This window comes from Lissotriton vulgaris, chromosome 5 (genome assembly GCF_964263255.1).
Source record: "Lissotriton vulgaris chromosome 5, aLisVul1.2, whole genome shotgun sequence".
NCBI lineage: Eukaryota > Metazoa > Chordata > Amphibia > Caudata > Salamandridae > Lissotriton > Lissotriton vulgaris.
The window spans coordinates 68,883,835-68,903,814 of record NC_141693.1 but is presented as its reverse complement, the minus strand read 5'-3'; the positions used below and the strand labels follow the sequence as shown (position 1 = coordinate 68,903,814).

At 48.4% G+C, this 19,980-nt stretch overlaps 1 protein-coding gene across 1 annotated transcript in view; it reads right to left on the bottom strand.

Annotated features, from left to right (window-relative positions):
• LOC147710200 (E3 ubiquitin-protein ligase TRIM39-like) overlaps positions 1 to 18,893 on the bottom strand; it is a 125,777-nt gene extending 106,884 nt beyond the window's left edge. The window contains exon 1 of the mRNA XM_086920885.1: positions 18,401 to 18,893. Within this exon, the coding sequence (XP_086777011.1) occupies positions 18,401 to 18,811 (411 nt within the window). The 5' untranslated portion in view covers positions 18,812 to 18,893. The remainder of the gene's footprint in view (positions 1 to 18,400) is intronic.
• Between the last annotated feature and the right edge of the window lie 1,087 nt (positions 18,894 to 19,980).

The following is a 19,980-nucleotide window of genomic DNA, read 5'->3' as shown; positions in this document are numbered from 1 at the left end:
TGGTGCAGTGAGCTAAAAAACGGTGTTGGATCTAGCCCTGATCTCTTGACTGGGTGAGAGCTTTCTGCTTAATTCAGAGACTCTGTCCCTCACCACCCCTTGTTGTAAATATTTTTGTCCACCCTAAGCGTGGAAGGGTATTCTCAGATGTGAGACCCTTGCTCATTGCACCATCAGGATTCAAGCAAACCGGGCCGAAGACGGCTGTAATGCCAGAAACCGGTCCCCGGGAGCTTGTTTCCTTCCCAGTGTAAGAATTGGCTTTTGTAGTTTGGTTTGCCCTGTTCCCATCATGCACTGGGACAGGAACAGACTAATTTGCATACAGCCAGGTTCTGAAACTGGGATGGTGCAGTGAGCTAAAAAACGGTGTTGGATCTAGCCCTGATCTCTTGACTGGGTGAGAGCTTTCTGCTTAATTCAGAGACTCTGTCCCTCACCACCCCTTGTTGTAAATATTTTTGTCCACCCTAAGCGTGGAAGGGTATTCTCAGATGTGAGACCCTTGCTCATTGCACCATCAGGATTCAAGCAAACCGGGCCGAAGACGGCTGTAATGCCAGAAACCGGTCCCCGGGAGCTTGTTTCCTTCCCAGTGTAAGAATTGGCTTTTGTAGTTTGGTTTGCCCTGTTCCCATCATGCACTGGGACAGGAAAAGACTAATTTGCATACAGCCAGATTCTGAAACTGGGATGGTGCAGTGAGCTAAAAAACGGTGTTGGATCTAGCCCTGATCTCTTGACTGGGTGAGAGCTTTCTGCTTAATTCAGAGACTCTGTCCCTCACCACCCCTTGTTGTAAATATTTTTGTCCACCCTAAGCGTGGAAGGGTATTCTCAGATGTGAGACCCTTGCTCATTGCACCATCAGGATTCAAGCAAACCGGGCCGAAGACGGCTGTAATGCCAGAAACCGGTCCCCGGGAGCTTGTTTCCTTCCCAGTGTAAGAATTGGCTTTTGTAGTTTGGTTTGCCCTGTTCCCATCATGCACTGGGACAGGAACAGACTAATTTGCATACAGCCAGGTTCTGAAACTGGGATGGTGCAGTGAGCTAAAAAACGGTGTTGGATCTAGCCCTGATCTCTTGACTGGGTGAGAGCTTTCTGCTTAATTCAGAGACTCTGTCCCTCACCACCCCTTGTTGTAAATATTTTTGTCCACCCTAAGCGTGGAAGGGTATTCTCAGATGTGAGACCCTTGCTCATTGCACCATCAGGATTCAAGCAAACCGGGCCGAAGACGGCTGTAATGCCAGAAACCGGTCCCCGGGAGCTTGTTTCCTTCCCAGTGTAAGAATTGGCTTTTGTAGTTTGGTTTGCCCTGTTCCCATCATGCACTGGGACAGGAACAGACTAATTTGCATACAGCCAGGTTCTGAAACTGGGATGGTGCAGTGAGCTAAAAAACGGTGTTGGATCTAGCCCTGATCTCTTGACTGGGTGAGAGCTTTCTGCTTAATTCAGAGACTCTGTCCCTCACCACCCCTTGTTGTAAATATTTTTGTCCACCCTAAGCGTGGAAGGGTATTCTCAGATGTGAGACCCTTGCTCATTGCACCATCAGGATTCAAGCAAACCGGGCCGAAGACGGCTGTAATGCCAGAAACCGGTCCCCGGGAGCTTGTTTCCTTCCCAGTGTAAGAATTGGCTTTTGTAGTTTGGTTTGCCCTGTTCCCATCATGCACTGGGACAGGAAAAGACTAATTTGCATACAGCCAGGTTCTGAAACTGGGATGGTGCAGTGAGCTAAAAAACGGTGTTGGATCTAGCCCTGATCTCTTGACTGGGTGAGAGCTTTCTGCTTAATTCAGAGACTCTGTCCCTCACCACCCCTTGTTGTAAATATTTTTGTCCACCCTAAGCGTGGAAGGGTATTCTCAGATGTGAGACCCTTGCTCATTGCACCATCAGGATTCAAGCAAACCGGGCCGAAGACGGCTGTAATGCCAGAAACCGGTCCCCGGGAGCTTGTTTCCTTCCCAGTGTAAGAATTGGCTTTTGTAGTTTGGTTTGCCCTGTTCCCATCATGCACTGGGACAGGAACAGACTAATTTGCATACAGCCAGGTTCTGAAACTGGGATGGTGCAGTGAGCTAAAAAACGGTGTTGGATCTAGCCCTGATCTCTTGACTGGGTGAGAGCTTTCTGCTTAATTCAGAGACTCTGTCCCTCACCACCCCTTGTTGTAAATATTTTTGTCCACCCTAAGCGTGGAAGGGTATTCTCAGATGTGAGACCCTTGCTCATTGCACCATCAGGATTCAAGCAAACCGGGCCGAAGACGGCTGTAATGCCAGAAACCGGTCCCCGGGAGCTTGTTTCCTTCCCAGTGTAAGAATTGGCTTTTGTAGTTTGGTTTGCCCTGTTCCCATCATGCACTGGGACAGGAACAGACTAATTTGCATACAGCCAGGTTCTGAAACTGGGATGGTGCAGTGAGCTAAAAAACGGTGTTGGATCTAGCCCTGATCTCTTGACTGGGTGAGAGCTTTCTGCTTAATTCAGAGACTCTGTCCCTCACCACCCCTTGTTGTAAATATTTTTGTCCACCCTAAGCGTGGAAGGGTATTCTCAGATGTGAGACCCTTGCTCATTGCACCATCAGGATTCAAGCAAACCGGGCCGAAGACGGCTGTAATGCCAGAAACCGGTCCCCGGGAGCTTGTTTCCTTCCCAGTGTAAGAATTGGCTTTTGTAGTTTGGTTTGCCCTGTTCCCATCATGCACTGGGACAGGAAAAGACTAATTTGCATACAGCCAGGTTCTGAAACTGGGATGGTGCAGTGAGCTAAAAAACGGTGTTGGATCTAGCCCTGATCTCTTGACTGGGTGAGAGCTTTCTGCTTAATTCAGAGACTCTGTCCCTCACCACCCCTTGTTGTAAATATTTTTGTCCACCCTAAGCGTGGAAGGGTATTCTCAGATGTGAGACCCTTGCTCATTGCACCATCAGGATTCAAGCAAACCGGGCCGAAGACGGCTGTAATGCCAGAAACCGATCCCCGGGAGCTTGTTTCCTTCCCAGTGTAAGAATTGGCTTTTGTAGTTTGGTTTGCCCTGTTCCCATCATGCACTGGGACAGGAACAGACTAATTTGCATACAGCCAGGTTCTGAAACTGGGATGGTGCAGTGAGCTAAAAAACGGTGTTGGATCTAGCCCTGATCTCTTGACTGGGTGAGAGCTTTCTGCTTAATTCAGAGACTCTGTCCCTCACCACCCCTTGTTGTAAATATTTTTGTCCACCCTAAGCGTGGAAGGGTATTCTCAGATGTGAGACCCTTGCTCATTGCACCATCAGGATTCAAGCAAACCGGGCCGAAGACGGCTGTAATGCCAGAAACCGGTCCCCGGGAGCTTGTTTCCTTCCCAGTGTAAGAATTGGCTTTTGTAGTTTGGTTTGCCCTGTTCCCATCATGCACTGGGACAGGAACAGACTAATTTGCATACAGCCAGGTTCTGAAACTGGGATGGTGCAGTGAGCTAAAAAACGGTGTTGGATCTAGACCTGATCTCTTGACTGGGTGAGAGCTTTCTGCTTAATTCAGAGACTCTGTCCCTCACCACCCCTTGTTGTAAATATTTTTGTCCACCCTAAGCGTGGAAGGGTATTCTCAGATGTGAGACCCTTGCTCATTGCACCATCAGGATTCAAGCAAACCGGGCCGAAGACGGCTGTAATGCCAGAAACCGGTCCCCGGGAGCTTGTTTCCCTCCCAGTGTAAGAATTGGCTTTTGTAGTTTGGTTTGCCCTGTTCCCATCATGCACTGGGACAGGAACAGACTAATTTGCATACAGCCAGGTTCTGAAACTGGGATGGTGCAGTGAGCTAAAAAAACGGTGTTGGATCTAGCCCTGATCTCTTGACTGGGTGAGAGCTTTCTGCTTAATTCAGAGACTCTGTCCCTCACCACCCCTTGTTGTAAATATTTTTGTCCACCCTAAGCGTGGAAGGGTATTCTCAGATGTGAGACCCTTGCTCATTGCACCATCAGGATTCAAGCAAACCGGGCCGAAGACGGCTGTAATGCCAGAAACCGGTCCCCGGGAGCTTGTTTCCTTCCCAGTGTAAGAATTGGCTTTTGTAGTTTGGTTTGCCCTGTTCCCATCATGCACTGGGACAGGAACAGACTAATTTGCATACAGCCAGGTTCTGAAACTGGGATGGTGCAGTGAGCTAAAAAACGGTGTTGGATCTAGACCTGATCTCTTGACTGGGTGAGAGCTTTCTGCTTAATTCAGAGACTCTGTCCCTCACCACCCCTTGTTGTAAATATTTTTGTCCACCCTAAGCGTGGAAGGGTATTCTCAGATGTGAGACCCTTGCTCATTGCACCATCAGGATTCAAGCAAACCGGGCCGAAGACGGCTGTAATGCCAGAAACCGGTCCCCGGGAGCTTGTTTCCTTCCCAGTGTAAGAATTGGCTTTTGTAGTTTGGTTTGCCCTGTTCCCATCATGCACTGGGACAGGAACAGACTAATTTGCATACAGCCAGGTTCTGAAACTGGGATGGTGCAGTGAGCTAAAAAACGGTGTTGGATCTAGCCCTGATCTCTTGACTGGGTGAGAGCTTTCTGCTTAATTCAGAGACTCTGTCCCTCACCACCCCTTGTTGTAAATATTTTTGTCCACCCTAAGCGTGGAAGGGTATTCTCAGATGTGAGACCCTTGCTCATTGCACCATCAGGATTCAAGCAAACCGGGCCGAAGACGGCTGTAATGCCAGAAACCGGTCCCCGGGAGCTTGTTTCCCTCCCAGTGTAAGAATTGGCTTTTGTAGTTTGGTTTGCCCTGTTCCCATCATGCACTGGGACAGGAACAGACTAATTTACATACAGCCAGGTTCTGAAACTGGGATGGTGCAGTGAGCTAAAAAACGGTGTTGGATCTAGCCCTGATCTCTTGACTGGGTGAGAGCTTTCTGCTTAATTCAGAGACTCTGTCCCTCACCACCCCTTGTTGTAAATATTTTTGTCCACCCTAAGTGTGGAAGGGTATTCTCAGATGTGAGACCCTTGCTCATTGCACCATCAGGATTCAAACAAACCGGGCCGAAGACGGCTGTAATGCCAGAAACCGGTCCCCGGGAGCTTGTTTCCTTCCCAGTGTAAGAATTGGCTTTTGTAGTTTGGTTTGCCCTGTTCCCATCATGCACTGGGACAGGAACAGACTAATTTGCATACAGCCAGGTTCTGAAACTGGGATGGTGCAGTGAGCTAAAAAACGGTGTTGGATCTAGACCTGATCTCTTGACTGGGTGAGAGCTTTCTGCTTAATTCAGAGACTCTGTCTCTCACCACCCCTTGTTGTAAATATTTTTGTCCACCCTAAGCGTGGAAGGGTATTCTCAGATGTGAGACCCTTGCTCATTGCACCATCAGGATTCAAGCAAACCGGGCCGAAGACGGCTGTAATGCCAGAAACCGGTCCCCGGGAGCTTGTTTCCCTCCCAGTGTAAGAATTGGCTTTTGTAGTTTGGTTTGCCCTGTTCCCATCATGCACTGGGACAGGAACAGACTAATTTGCATACAGCCAGGTTCTGAAACTGGGATGGTGCAGTGAGCTAAAAAACGGTGTTGGATCTAGCCCTGATCTCTTGACTGGGTGAGAGCTTTCTGCTTAATTCAGAGACTCTGTCCCTCACCACCCCTTGTTGTAAATATGAATGTCAATATAGAACTTTGCTGGAAAAGTCATCTAATTTTAGGTAGACAATCCTCTTTATTAATAAATAAATGTTAATAAAATGCACGTTCTGGCTTGTGCTGCGCGCGTCACCCTGTGAAGATGGGAAACAAAGACCTTGTTAGCTAAGCAGCAGGGGCCAAGCGAGGGTGGCCGGTCTTCGGTCCTCCAAAGTCAACCATACAAACGCAGAGTGACAACAATTGGAATGTGCTTTATAAGGGCGTTTGTGCGAGCAGTCAGCCTGAACACTGTGGGGGTTGTCCCACCGAGAATTCCAGCATTCACCTGAAAAGATTCGCTGTACCAGACCTAAGAGACTCCTCATGGTGACGCAGACCCGATAAGACCGTACGAGGCTGGACAGAAGGCGCGTCAAGCGGCATGCAGTGCCGGTCCTAGGCCTTCTGAGGCCCCGGGCGAAAGGGAAGATGTGAGGCCCCTCCAAGTGGTATCACAGAAAGTGACTTTGCAGGACTTTTGATCTTAGTTATTTGGCATCAGTGAAGCAAACTAATGTGGATATCAGTAACATGGACAAAAGTAGAGGGAATGGAAAACAGGTGAGCAAATATCCATGAGTGTAACACTTGCCGTCTCCTTGAATGATTAGTTGGACATGCCCCCAAATTCCAAAGGAACCAGAGGGTCAAGAAAACAGCAGCAAGCGAGCGCCTGGAAGCTCTATCCTCTGCACGTCTCCGCTAGCGCTGATCCTGTTCCGACTTCTCTGGGTACACATTTCATTTGTTGAATGAATTAATGTCTGTGCGATAGATCTGAAGCACTTTCGGAGGTCTCAGCCTTAAATAAATCGCCTGCGATGTTTCTAGTGTGGCTTCTTCCAGCGGATTAATCCCCTTTTCCTGCTACATTCTTTGTCTCTGTCCCTTCTCTCAGCCTACATCTCTATATCTTCTCCCTCCAGGTCCATCTCGTTTCCATTCATCCTCTGTCTGCTCGAGGTACCCAATCTCATTCTTTCCATCTCTCTGTCCCCGTCACCCATGCTCCCCCACCATTTATTTGCTGTCCACCTCTCTCTCTCTCTGCCGATTTGTGTTTCTCTATCACTCTCTCTACGTCTGTCTCCGTCTCCACCCATTCGTCCACTTTCCAAGACCCCTTTTTCCACGTTCCCATCTCTATCCTCCACACTGATACCGCCACCCATACCATCGCCAAATGTACCCACTCTCCAAACACCCTCTCAACTCTCCTGTCTTCTCTTCTCAACCTCTCGAATTCCCTCTCCCCGTCACCCCATTGTTTATACCCCACCTTTCTTAATCGATGTCTCTTGATTCTTCTACTTTGTACTCGCCAAATCGACAATTCTGCCGTTTCCATCTCTTGCTACCCATTTGCTGTGAATTTCCATTTCCACATCTCTTGTCCCTGCCTCATTCGTTTCGCTCTGAATTCCTCTCCCACTTTCTTCTTGCCTTTTCCCGCGCCGGTGCAATTTGCAGGTACCAGGACACAGTTATCTGCACTGCTTTCTGTGTACTGTGCTTTCAGAGCTGCAACCACTCAGGGGCTGAGCAAATATTAGTACTTGTTGCAAATTTATTTAGGTACTGCAGGTTTTTTTAGTGGATACGGTGACAGTTAGACTCTGCCCCTTGTGACCCCCACCCCTTTTATGCTTACCCCTATTTACGGTATCCCTGTGCACATTTTTTTTCTCCCACTTCCAGCACTGGTCTCTTTTCTATTCTGAACACACGCGTTCTCTTTTACTCGCAGACATACACGTGACCTCTCTGACTCGCCTGTCCACCTTTCCACTCTGGCTCTGTTGTCCTGCCTCACACTTTAAATCTGCCAGTTAAACCCCTCTAAAAAATCCACTCTTCTATCCCGTCCACTTTCTCATCATTTCCTTTCGTCTACCTCCACCTAAACTCGCCTATTTGTATTAGATACATAGCAAAAACAGTGCAAAATGATTATATACTGTTTTGGCAGCACTCCACAGTTTCTATAATATGGCCCAAGCGGTCTACTTATTAATTCTTGTCTCATTCTGACACACTCCTCTCTCATATTCTGCTTCCTTCCCTTTCCTATTGCTTTTCTCTTCCCCTCTCTCAACATCACTATTTTCCATCCATGTCTTATTCTCTCACTTTACCATTTGCCTTATTTAGTTTATACATCTTTTTCTCTGCCCTTCTCGTCCCCCTACTTTCACCTCCATCAATAGCCTTTTAACATACATCTCGCCTTCTCTCCTACTCTCTTTGTATATTCCTTTATCCCGCTTCTTCTGTTGCAGCCTCCTGTACTATGCATTAGCACAATAAAGACATTTTCAAAAAAAAAAAAATGATGGCCTGGGGAAAAGCGCAGTGCGCTCGATATTATTGGACGGACGGAAGAATGCACTGTGATGTGCTCACTGCGCAGCGCTTTTCTCCAGGCCATCATCATTTATTATTCCTGCAACTGCGGGGCAGGCGGCGCCGGAGGGGCCCCCCTGAGCGCGAGGCCCTGGGCAGCTGCCCATACCGCCCATGGCTAGGACCGGCCCTGGCGGCATGTGGTCAAATCTGTTGCTCAATCCCATATTGCACAAGAACCGGAGGTAACTACATAACTATACACTACAGGTCACGCGAGGTCGCCCTGCGTACGGAACGTACGTCCTTGCGGCAAGCGGCGGCGGCAGGCAGTAGAAAACAAGGTCTTGTGCACCCTACGCAGGCCTCCCAGCATCCAATGAACACACCAAAACGAACTAACCTCGACGCGATCTCCGGCACGGCCTCACTGAACAGCTTCGATGTTTGTGATCACAAGACGGGGGAAGGGACACGCAGAGCAAGGCCTCATTTCACACATTACTTATGTTATGTGACCTCAAGTTCAGATCCTCTCGCTCTATTTCTAAAGGTCACAACGGAGCAAGCGTCAGCAAAGACAACGAGTATATCTTTCATGTCCTAACACATGTAAATACAGGCATGAACAATACTGGTAAGAACGTTTAGGCCAGCCCCAAAGTCTTTACAAATACAGGGGGACAAGTTCCAAAATAGAAACCAACATGAGGTGAAATGGACTGAATGTGACAAAAAACATGTTGACGACTTGGTGTACTTTTCGGATGCAAAATATTCCTTAATGCACTACAATGGAAGTCATTCTTAACAAGATAATGCAGCAAACATCCGAGCTTAATCCAACAAAAAAAAACAGCTTGCCGATTTCGATTACTGGCACTTTTTTATACAGTGCTGCTCAGAATTGTAAATGCAGCTTTGTGAGAGGTGGTAGCACCAACAACCGTGTTAGGCGACAGGCAGAGGCCACGCGCGGCGGACATCAAAGGAAAAGTGGGAGGGGGGGAAAAAACTGATTAGCGGGGAAGCAGATTGCCTTCAAGCAAGCCCCTTTAAAGCTCTTGCGTTTGATGTGGCCAGCGAGTGGGGGGAGGAAAGGGAGTGAGGGGCTTAAATCTGCAGCTATAAACTGGAAAAGCTTTATGATGAGTCCCGTGTTAAGAGTGGAAGAGGGAGAAGTTTGAAGTAAACTGGAAATAAAAGCGGCCCAATTAACCACTTCATTTGGAGCAAGTACGCAGAGAGAGAAGGCAGGCGCTGGAGAGGGAGGGGGTGGGCTGCCCATATGGAGAGGGGGGTGGGCTGCCGGCTGGGCTGCCTCTGATGATCTAATGCGAGTCAGGGAAGGCAGGCGCCGGAGAGGGAGGGGGTGGGCAACTCGAACGACCATATGGCTGGGAGAAGCTGTGTGAGGGAGGCTGGGCTGGCTGGGCTCGTTCACGAGAGGCTTGTGGTCACGTGATTCACCCGCTTTTCACATGCACTGTGAAGAAACTGCAGTGGTTTTGACTAGTCGATCAAGCACTTGAATTTTCGCCTATTACATTCGCAAGCGAATGATAATAGGCGAAACCTAAAAATGCATGATGTACAGGAGTTCGATGGCGGGGGGGAAGGGTTGTGTGCAGTAGTAAAATGCTAACATTCTACCAAGTTATACAGCTGCGGGGACATTAGGGAGATTTGTGGGGGCTTGCAGGTATAAATAAAAGTGCACGATGTCCAGGAGATCGATGGCGGGGGTGGAAGGTTGGAAGCAAGTTCGACAGCTGCTGGGAGATTAGATAAAGGTCTGAAGACATGGCCAAATCATTTTGTTGCTGTTGTGCTGGTCAGTTAACCAACAGTGCTTTTGCACCATACAGAGACAGCTAGCCTAAAAGTGCCTGTGAGTGCCTCGCTGATGAATGTCCTAGTTACAAAGAAAAGACAGAGACTGCTGCTTTAAGACCACCAGTTAGTACCTCAGAAACATAGCTTATTTTATGTGGATTACCTCAACTGCTGGGGAGGCTTCTGTTCCTCTCCTACGGACACTGAAGTGGCTGTTAAATGTGTATGGCTCCCTCGAATTCAAGTTATGTAAATGGGGACTGTGAAGGCGCGCCATAGTGATTACATAAAATTTAAAAAAATGCAACCAGGCGCCGCCGTGGGCCGCACAAACACAAAAGTTAACAAGAACAGATCTGAGGAGGTGATAAAAGAGGGAGCTGTAGGTATGAAAGTTACGTCAGTGGTGATGGAGTGATAAAAGAAGGAGCAGCGACTGCCCCATGAAAGGGTATGCATCATAAGGCATGTGGTGATGAAGGGATAAAAGAATGAGTGGCGGCTTTCCCATGCAAGTGATAAAAGGAGGAGTCATGGCTGCCCTTAAGAGTACATGGGGAGGTTTGCGCCATGGAAAAGCACTCTGACCGGGTGAGACTTACTGAGAGAGAGGAGAGTTGGCGCGAGTGTCGGTCGGGGCGTGTCCTGCCCTGAGAAAGGAAGGCAATAAACCGCATAATCCTTAGCGCTGCTTCAGCGCGGGAAGTCTCTGTCAGAGGTCAGAGTGTGACTCAAGAAAGTATTGGTGATGGGTTCAGAAAATTTAACTGCAAGCACCAGTAGAAACCAGGGAGCAAACGCGTTGAAGGCAGACGGCGCTACGTATCAATCGAAGGCGCTACATCATGGCAGAGCATTGCTCTCAGTCCGTGCTTGTAGCAGACCTGAGAAGTAGGGAGCGCAGACAGCATGAGTTGCATGTCACACCAGAAAACGCTCTTTAAAACATATTAACAGTTGCACGCCTGTTGTGTTTTGTTATCTCGCACGTAAACATAACAATAATAAACTAACCAAAGCCAACAAACAATTTTAACCCCTTGGATGCGTGCAAAATTCAGACGGCTGCCGTCCGACGCACATGCCACCCGTAGCGTCGGGCGGAAGGGGGCCATCTGACGCATCCAAAGGGTGAAAATAACAAGCATGGCCATGAAAGTAAAAGCGACTGCGCTAATCAGAAACAGATGGCACCCTGTACGCACTATTGTGCATTATGGCCGGACTTGAGTTACTGCAGTACATCTGGCTAATTTCCTTGGGTGCATTTTTAGTAACGTTAGATATGTAGCACAGTAATTGGCAGAGATCAACAAGCCACAAACTTGTTTAGGAGGAGACGGTTGACAAGGGAGGGCGAGGGTGAAACAGACCGGGGAGAGAAAGTAGAGAAATGTAAACCAGCGCGCGCGGCCAACTAACTGTAATCAGATAGCCCCTGCGCGCCGCTTCTCGTTCCCGTAAGGTGGATGCCGCCACAAGCACGAGTGTTTGAAAAGTGCAGACCGATTCCAAAAGGTCATCTCCTAGAGCAGCGCATACGCGCTGTGCTAGGCTCGACCTACGTAGTGGTATAACAGTCACAACTTGACTACAGACAGTGCCTAGTGCATGTAGAATCGCCGGGTCCCAAGGAACCACCCAAGGTAATGACACAGGGAATCCACGGAGGACGGGTGCAGAGAGGAACACGGACGCATGGTCCTTACAACTCTATGGGAAGGTTGCGGTTGGAAAGTTACGTTTAAGGAACCTTCTAGGAGGACTTCAAGAAAACCTTTTGGAACATCAGAGGTTCTAGAGCCACCCCACCGCTTGGATACCGTATTACCGGAGTTACCTATCCCAGAGGAGCCGGGTGCATAGGACTGGAATGGTGTCGGAAAGCCTGTCGTACGGTAGGAGGGATAGTGGGGGAGAGAAACGAGGAATAGGAAAGAGAGAGATAGTGAATAGGTAAGTGATGTATTTACTGTTGCTCAACCAAGTACTCTGTTGCCCTCCAATGTTTGCGCTCCACCCATGAATTGGATAATTTGTTCTTATAATTGGTATTTCATTGTTGTGTGGTAAGATTCCCACCTTGCTTGTCAGTTGTAATGCACCCTGAGTATGTGTGTGAGGTGTTTAAGATTTGAGGTTGCCTGGAGCTCTTTCTGGTAGGTCGTACTGTTGACCATATTACTCAGCGGTTAAAAGTGCCAGCACCCTGTCAGTATCCTTAGAAGTCTCCTGAGGTTCTCCACTCACCTGCTAGGCGATGCGGAGACCCAGTAGGATTGTGTCCCATGCCACTGCTATTAGGAGTTTGTGTAGCCCTATGGTACCCTCACGTTGTAGAGCGACGCTCTCCTCCTGGGCCCAGTTCACCAGCGAGTGAAACCAACCTTTCTTAGGCAGGGGTTCCAAGGACTTCCAGTGTCTGGTAATTAAGCGTTTAGCTACAATCAACCCCAGGTCTATGAATCGGTACTGCACCTTGTGTTTTTTGGATCTGCGATATAGGCCTAATAGGCGTACTTCCCAAGTTCATTCCACGACTCAGCAGGTACATTGCGACAGGTGAGTGCTGCCTACGTGACGTCAATGGACGTACTGCATGAGATCTCAGAGACTCTGCAAACCACTTTGTGAGAAGTTTCCCTGCGCCCATCACATGCATATATTAGATGGTGAGGTGTGTTGAAGGCTCTTGTGTTCTGTCTCTCCACAGTGCTCGCAGCGCCAAGTTCAATGAGATGTGTAATACGAACTTGCCAACGGCACATCATTGTCAAATGGTGCTAATTGTCTGTTGTGATATGTCTCCCGGTGTCTGTATCCCTGCTTCCACCGAGGCAGAGCGTTCTGCTGCAGTGATGGCACTGTGTCTTCTTTGCGTATCCTGTATCGGTAGAGGAGGCACATATGGGATAATGCTGTTTGTGAGGCGCAAGCTGCGGTGGAAGCAGCTATGGGCTACCGCTAACATTTACTGGCTGCAACTGCTTTGAACTGGGCTATTCACAGGGACACCAACTGTGCCCCCTGTGCAGACTTCAAAGCACTCTCAGAGTGCACCCACCCAGCCCCAATACACTAAAGCCTGTCTGAGAGGTGGTTACACCTCCTTGGGACAGGAAACCTATTGTCCAGGCCTCCCCTGCTGGAGTTTCGGCCAGCAGCAGGAGGCCAGACTCGTGTTTGTGGCTGCAGCATCCATTTTGTGATGCCAGGGCTCTTTAAAACTGTTACAGCGCAGACCGGTGTGTACATGTCTCTCGCTCTAGAAGGGTGGAATTCTACCCCCGCCGCCAGGACTGGTGGGGGGTAGGATTTCAAAGTGTTTGACACCAAACACGACATGTTTCCGTGCAGCCATCCCAAAGTTAGCACTTACAGCGAGGATATAATGCACTTAAGAGTATATGGTAAGGCTGCATCACAGAACAGCCTCAGAGAATAGGTTTCGAAGGATGCAGAGGGGCTATGCTCATGCATGGGCACCCTCTCACATGAAACAAAGCACTCTGCCTTCAGGATTGATAAGGCCTGCCATAAGGGGGACTGATAGGTCTCTATGTGTAGTGATTTAAGGTCAATATAGGTAACCTATATCTCAGTAAGGGTTGCATGCACCACCTTACCCAGGCTGCAGTAGAAGTCCTTTGGTGTCATTTTGGAAGGCATCCCAGGGGTGGCATAATACATGCTGCAGTCCCTGGTAGGTCTCTGGGGTACCTATGCCCTTAGTACCTAGTGTACCATATATTAGGGGCTCACACAGGTACCCCAGTAACCAAACTGGAGTGTACCTATAGTACATGGAATCAATTTGAAAGGAAGCAGCTAGGCTGGGGTCCTGGATAGCACAGCCCCAGCCAGACTAAAGTCGAAAAACAGTGAAACATCAGCAAAAAGTGGGGGTAATCATAGGAAGCAGATCCCACTTTCCTACACCACGTCTGGGCATACCCTTCCCACTTAGGGCGACAAATACAAAAGAAACAATAGATGGACAGAATGCCGTCCATTTCTTTGCATATCACTTTTCGCCTTAAGAGGGATGGGTTTCCTATTCCTAGTTTCGCTCCCTGACAATCCCTTTTACCATATACCCAGTATGTTGCGACAGAACACATACCACAGACATTTGTGGGCAAGTTACTAGTGTACCATATATTAGGGGCTCACACAGGTACCCCAGTAACCAAACTGGAGTGTACCTATAGTACATGGAATCAATTTGAAAGGAAGCAGCTAGGCTGGGGTCCTGGATAGCACAGCCCCAGCCAGACTAAAGTCGAAAAACAGTGAAACATCAGCAAAAAGTGGGGGTAATCATAGGAAGCAGATCCCACTTTCCTACACCACGTCTGGGCATACCCTTCCCACTTAGGGCGACAAATACAAAAGAAACAATAGATGGACAGAATGCCGTCCATCATTTCTTTGCATATCACTTTTCGCCTTAAGAGGGATGGGTTTCCTATTCCTAGTTTCGCTCCCTGACAATCCCTTTTACCATATACCCAGTATATTGCGACAGAACACATACCACAGACATTTGTGGGCAAGTTACTGTGACATGGAAGTGTTTACCCCAGCCCAGAATAAACTGGGAAACACTCAGTCTGCCGTATGACGGGGGGATTAGAAGCACCAGACTTTGAGCTGTACTGTGCACAGGCACAGCACAAACCACTGGATACACCCCCTGCCATATATGGACCACTTAGCACTTGAGTGAGACACAGCACATACAATACCCCTGAGTGCCCTGACTGGGAGGGCACCTCGACGGGGCCGGACTGAAATAAACCCAGCCAAGAGTGCACAACTAACCTGGGAGGACATCAGAAAATGCTCAGCCTGCCCTGACCTAAATGCCCCGGAACAGTCCCTGACCCACAACCCGCTTTACTCACTCACGGCTGACAGGCAGACCTTCAACAGAAGAAGAGGGTGAAAGAAACTAACAAAGGAGATTTATTCCCCAGTAGCGCCTTTATAGACTTGGCCACAGTTGGCGGATGGATACAACCTACACTTGCTGATAAGTTCACCTATATATACGTGCACACTATTTGTAAAGCCCACTACTCATCCTTTCCGCAGGCACCAAGAGGCTGAAAAGCACTGTTATTACTCTTAATGCACAATATAAAGCGCACTTGACCAGCAACTTATTCACTACAACACAGGCAAACGCCCGTTTATTGTCCCAAACACTAAAGTGACAATGGGAAACAGCCCCGAGCTACACAATTACTGGGCAACAATGGTCATATTGTTGAAATAACCGGCTTGTTTATATCCACTACGATCCTGGATCCATCACATCGCAGTCACCGATCATATATGCTTAGCCCGTTTCTGGCCTGTGGATGCCCCCAGAAACATAGAAAAATATGGACCCGTTGCGCGACATATCGAGGGATAGACCTGCCCCCCCATCCTTAGACCCATGACAGAAGCCTCCCACTCACATTAATGTTCCTTGTACGTCTCATTCCATGTCATTTAATTGCCTGTCTTTGCACCCATGTAATTTTTATGCAACTACTGGGATCTAGGAATGTCTGCACTGTGTTTATGTTGTTGGACCTGCAGTACTTGCAGGAGTTACATTTGTTTAAAGATTATGGTACTCCGGATTCATGTTGTTTCTTACAGGTATTTGTAGGGTTACGGCCCATATTATATCAGGAAACCCAAATAAAATGTGTAATTAATATACGCTTAGCCCTCCACGCTGACATAACACTCTTGCTTGTGCTGCTGGACTTATCTGCAGCGTTTGACACTGTGTCTAACTCCAGGTTATTCCTGTACTGGCATCTACGGGGCAGTCCCACTATGGTTCTCCAACTTCTAAAAATAGAACCCACACCATCTCTCTGGGCTCCTTCAAATCCCGCACTTTGTCAATTGACAAGGGCGTGCCTCAGGCCTCCTGTTTAAGCCCCACGCTCTTCAACATCTATGTCACCCCCCCTCGCCAAAACTGCCAAACCTTTTGGCTCTAAAATTCTGTTCTATGCGGATGATACACAATTGGTCATGACATTTGACGAAGATCTCTGCGACCGGCATGAAAGCAATTGTAGCCTGGATGTCTAACGACTGCCTTCAGTTAAATTCGGAAAAAAACGAGACCATGCTGTTTAATAAAGCCCAGCAGCTCTGGTCGGCGGACTGGTGGCCTGCAGAACCTGGCGCCACATCCATACCCAAACTGACGAGCCCCTGTGTCCGTCTAGACCAGACTCCACATTTTTAAGTCGCGCCTGGCAGCCCATGCGCTGCTCTGCGAGGCACGCTGTATCTTCTCAAGAGACATTATTTACACGCCTCACTCCTCATTAGCTCTTTTGTGTGTCTGTCTAAATCCCCTTCCTTTCAGTGTCTGATTTTGCATTTGTCCCTCCTTTTGGTGGGTGGTTTCTGTCCATGGCGACTGGCCCTGTTACAAGTTTTATTCCCTCTCTCACTATTTTGGACGTTTTTGCACTTCTTTTTCTTTTCCTGGTTCTGACTGCCTGGGAATGAGAGCCTTGATTTCTACTCCTGGCAGGAGCCCCCCACCGCTTCTTATTTTACATGGCAGGCACGGGGAAAACCAACAGCGGGCGATGCGATTAACATTTATACACCTATCTGCACTATTGTTTGCTCGATTGTCGATCTGTATCATTGGTTTTAGTCAATTATTAGGCTACCCCATGTACCCACCCTATTTTGCCTTTCATTTTTACCTACAAGTATTGTATGCTCAAAAGACTGTTGATCTCTCCCATGTTTCTTGTTTCCTACCCCCTGTATTTGTACAGCGCTCTGATATCTGCAAAGATCTTGTTCGCGCTATATAAAACTTTGAAAATAAATAAATAAACTATGAAAGAGCAGGTTCTGGCCACTGTCGGTACATGCTTCCATTTGATGCGCCTGCTGAGGACGGCCAATCTTTTCTTCCTCTTTCAGCCAGGAAAACACTGGTACATGCACTCACTACAAGCGGATTAGATTACAGCAACACCCTACTGGCTTCTGCTGACAAGATTCTACTTTCGAAACTTCAAGTTGTACAAAAAACACAGCAGCCTATGTCATGTGCAACCTTCCTTCCGGACCGCTTCTGAAATCTCTCTAGTGGCTGCCCGTCAGGAAAAGACCACACACGAGAACTCATTCTATCAGGATCTCCTCATCTCTGCAGCTGGACTCCGACTGACCTCGACTGGACGGAACACTCCCTCCTCCAATGACCAAACACAGAACTCATTCTATCCACATCTCCTCAAATCTGCCGCTGGACTCAGACTGACCTCGACTGCACTCCCTCCTCCAAAGACAACACACGAGAACTCATTCTATCAGCATCTCTGCTGCTGGACTCCTACAGACCAAGCACCTCGCCACCCCCTTAACCATCGAATATTCTACACCTCAACATCAAGCACAACTGATAAGAGGAAAAATAACCTTCCATCAAAGACAACCATCCGAAAAAAATTCAAGAACTTTCCCAGATTCAGCCCACCACAGATGTCAGAGCTTAACAAAAACAAGCATAGCATACGAAAACAGAAGTTCAAACTCCCCGCTGACCTCACCCTATTAAACACTAACTCTAACCACAGCTAAAGCCTTTTACTAGAAAACCACCATCAGAGAGGTAACCATCAGAAGCAAAGCCCTCTCCAAGGCGGTCAAACATTGAACCAACCCTCTGCCGGAACCCACAGTCAATACATCAGTAGGCAAATGAAATGCCATCGACATCTTCACCGCCACTAGGAGACTCACAAGTTTGATGTGATCCTTGAATACCTACAGACACATCTTGTGCTCTTCTGCAGCCTCTTCCATGAGGCCCATAGTGCACAACCTGTGATCCCTGAAAGCTGGCATATGTACCTTGTATTCATTACTCTGTGGGGCTCAGCGTATCGTCCCTTGTGAGCCCTGAGCACCCACATACATACTGTGTGCTCCTGGGCACCCTTCTCTACGAGACCTGTATGGTGACATTTGAATCCCTTAACACCCAAACCTATACTTTGTATCCTCTTAAAGACTTAACTGGTGTCTTCCCTTGTGAACCCTGACACCCACATAAATACCTTGTGCTCCTCTGCAGCTTCTTTCTCTATGGAAACATACCTCGTGCAGTCTTCTCTCGGGGCCATCAGGGTGCACTATGAACTGTAAGCAGACACACACAGCTAATGCTCCTCAGCAGCCTCCAATGGAGCCACAGGCTGTCTTGTGTCCCTCAACATCGACAAAGATGACTTGTTCTGTTCTGGAGCCTCCTCTATGGGACACACAAGGTGACTTGTGATCTTTGAACACTCACTCGCAGCGTGTGCTCCTCGGCAGCCCCTGGATGTGGAGCACCAAGTGACTTATTGATCCCTGAATTTTTCAGAGATGCACTGTGCTCTTCTCTTGTTGTTCCAAAACATACACACACCTTGTACTCCTGGGCAGGTTCAACAGTGAAGCACACTGTGTGACTTTATGGTCCCTTAATGCCGCCAGACTCACCTTGTGCTCCTCTGCAGCCTTCTCTACAGGGCTTCGTGTGTCCGTTTCATGCTCCTCGGACTCTCGGCAGACCGAAGGTATCTGTTCCTCTGCACAGGACAGCTTCCGTTTCTCTCCACGTTTCTCACACAGATTCTCCTCTGGGGGCCTCCCGGGGAGCATTTGAAGCTGTTTTAACATTTCCACCATGTTCCCTAGTTGTCTGTTGGGCCGGAGGTTTCTCTCAGAAATGATTTCCCTGCACTGTGGACAGGGGAAGGTTTCATCTCTTCCCTCCCAGCTCTGGGTGATGCAGGAGCGGCAGAAGTTGTGTCCACAATCAATAATCATCACCGGATCAGTAAAATACTCCAAACAGATGGAACACGTGGCCTCTTTCTGGAGGTTCCCGAGCTCAGCTGCTGCCGCCATGATACAGAAATACCGGAAGTGAAGGTAAGTTTCAGTTTCTCTCTCTGTGTGCAGTGAGTGTATCTGTGCGCCTGCGCCCCTCACGTGTGCGCCGGGACTTCCGGGTTGATGTTTACACCCACAGAGCAGGAGGAGGACTGACTCCTCCCCGCAGCCTGCGCTTTGATTACAAGTTTGCCTCCCTTCTCAGTTAAACTATCGGTCACGTGGTTTTGTTGTCAGAATCTGTAAGTGAATATTATTTTCTGTAAAATCATGTGCATTATTTTTAACACGTCCATCCTGGGTCTGTTTATTATAATATTATTTAGAAATGTTTTTAATTCGCTCAAAAACAATTTTATTTTTCCACAACAAATGTTATTGATTGATCAGGTAAAGGCATACATACAGTTCTTCACAGTCAGGAGATCACTGCCAAATATCAACACATGTCTCAATATCTTGGAAACCCAATCAATAAAAAGAACAACTCCAGCCTATCTCCCCCCACCTCCCACAGCCACCCAACAACCCCCTCTACCCACTCCTTATCCCTCCCTAACCCAGTGCACGCGATCACAGTAAGCCTCCTTTAAGTGCTGATAATATGCCAGGCGCTATGCGTCTCTCTAGGCCTGGAGTCCATCGTCTAGATCCGGACCGTCGTCAGGGTCTGCTGGAGGCTCCAGAGCTAAACCCCTATAATCGGCCCACCTTTTCCAGATTGTGTAATGTTTCCGGGGGCATCCTCTAGCCTCGAACACTGGGTGCTCTAGCCCCATAAAATAGTCCAGTCCAGCCTTCCACGCGCTCAGGGGGGGGGGGGAGGGGGGGGGGGGGGGCTCGCTCATTCTTCCATGCCCGGGCCAAGTCCCGCTTGGCCACAACTAGACCCAATAACAAAAGGTGACATTTGTAAACATTCCCTCCCACACCCTCCAGCACATGAAGAAGACCCAAGCGATGGGTACGGGGAGATCCCATCCCAGTACCTCCAACAGACAGCTCCATACACCATTCCAGAGCCTAGTCAAGCCAGCAAGACCATACAGTATGCAGCAGGGTACCTATCTCAGCTCCACATCGCAGGCACTCCGGGGACACAATCAGGCCCGCCTTCCACAGCCGCTCCCGTGTAGAGTAAACACTATGCAAATATTTGAATTGGATTTGTCGGAGTTGTACCG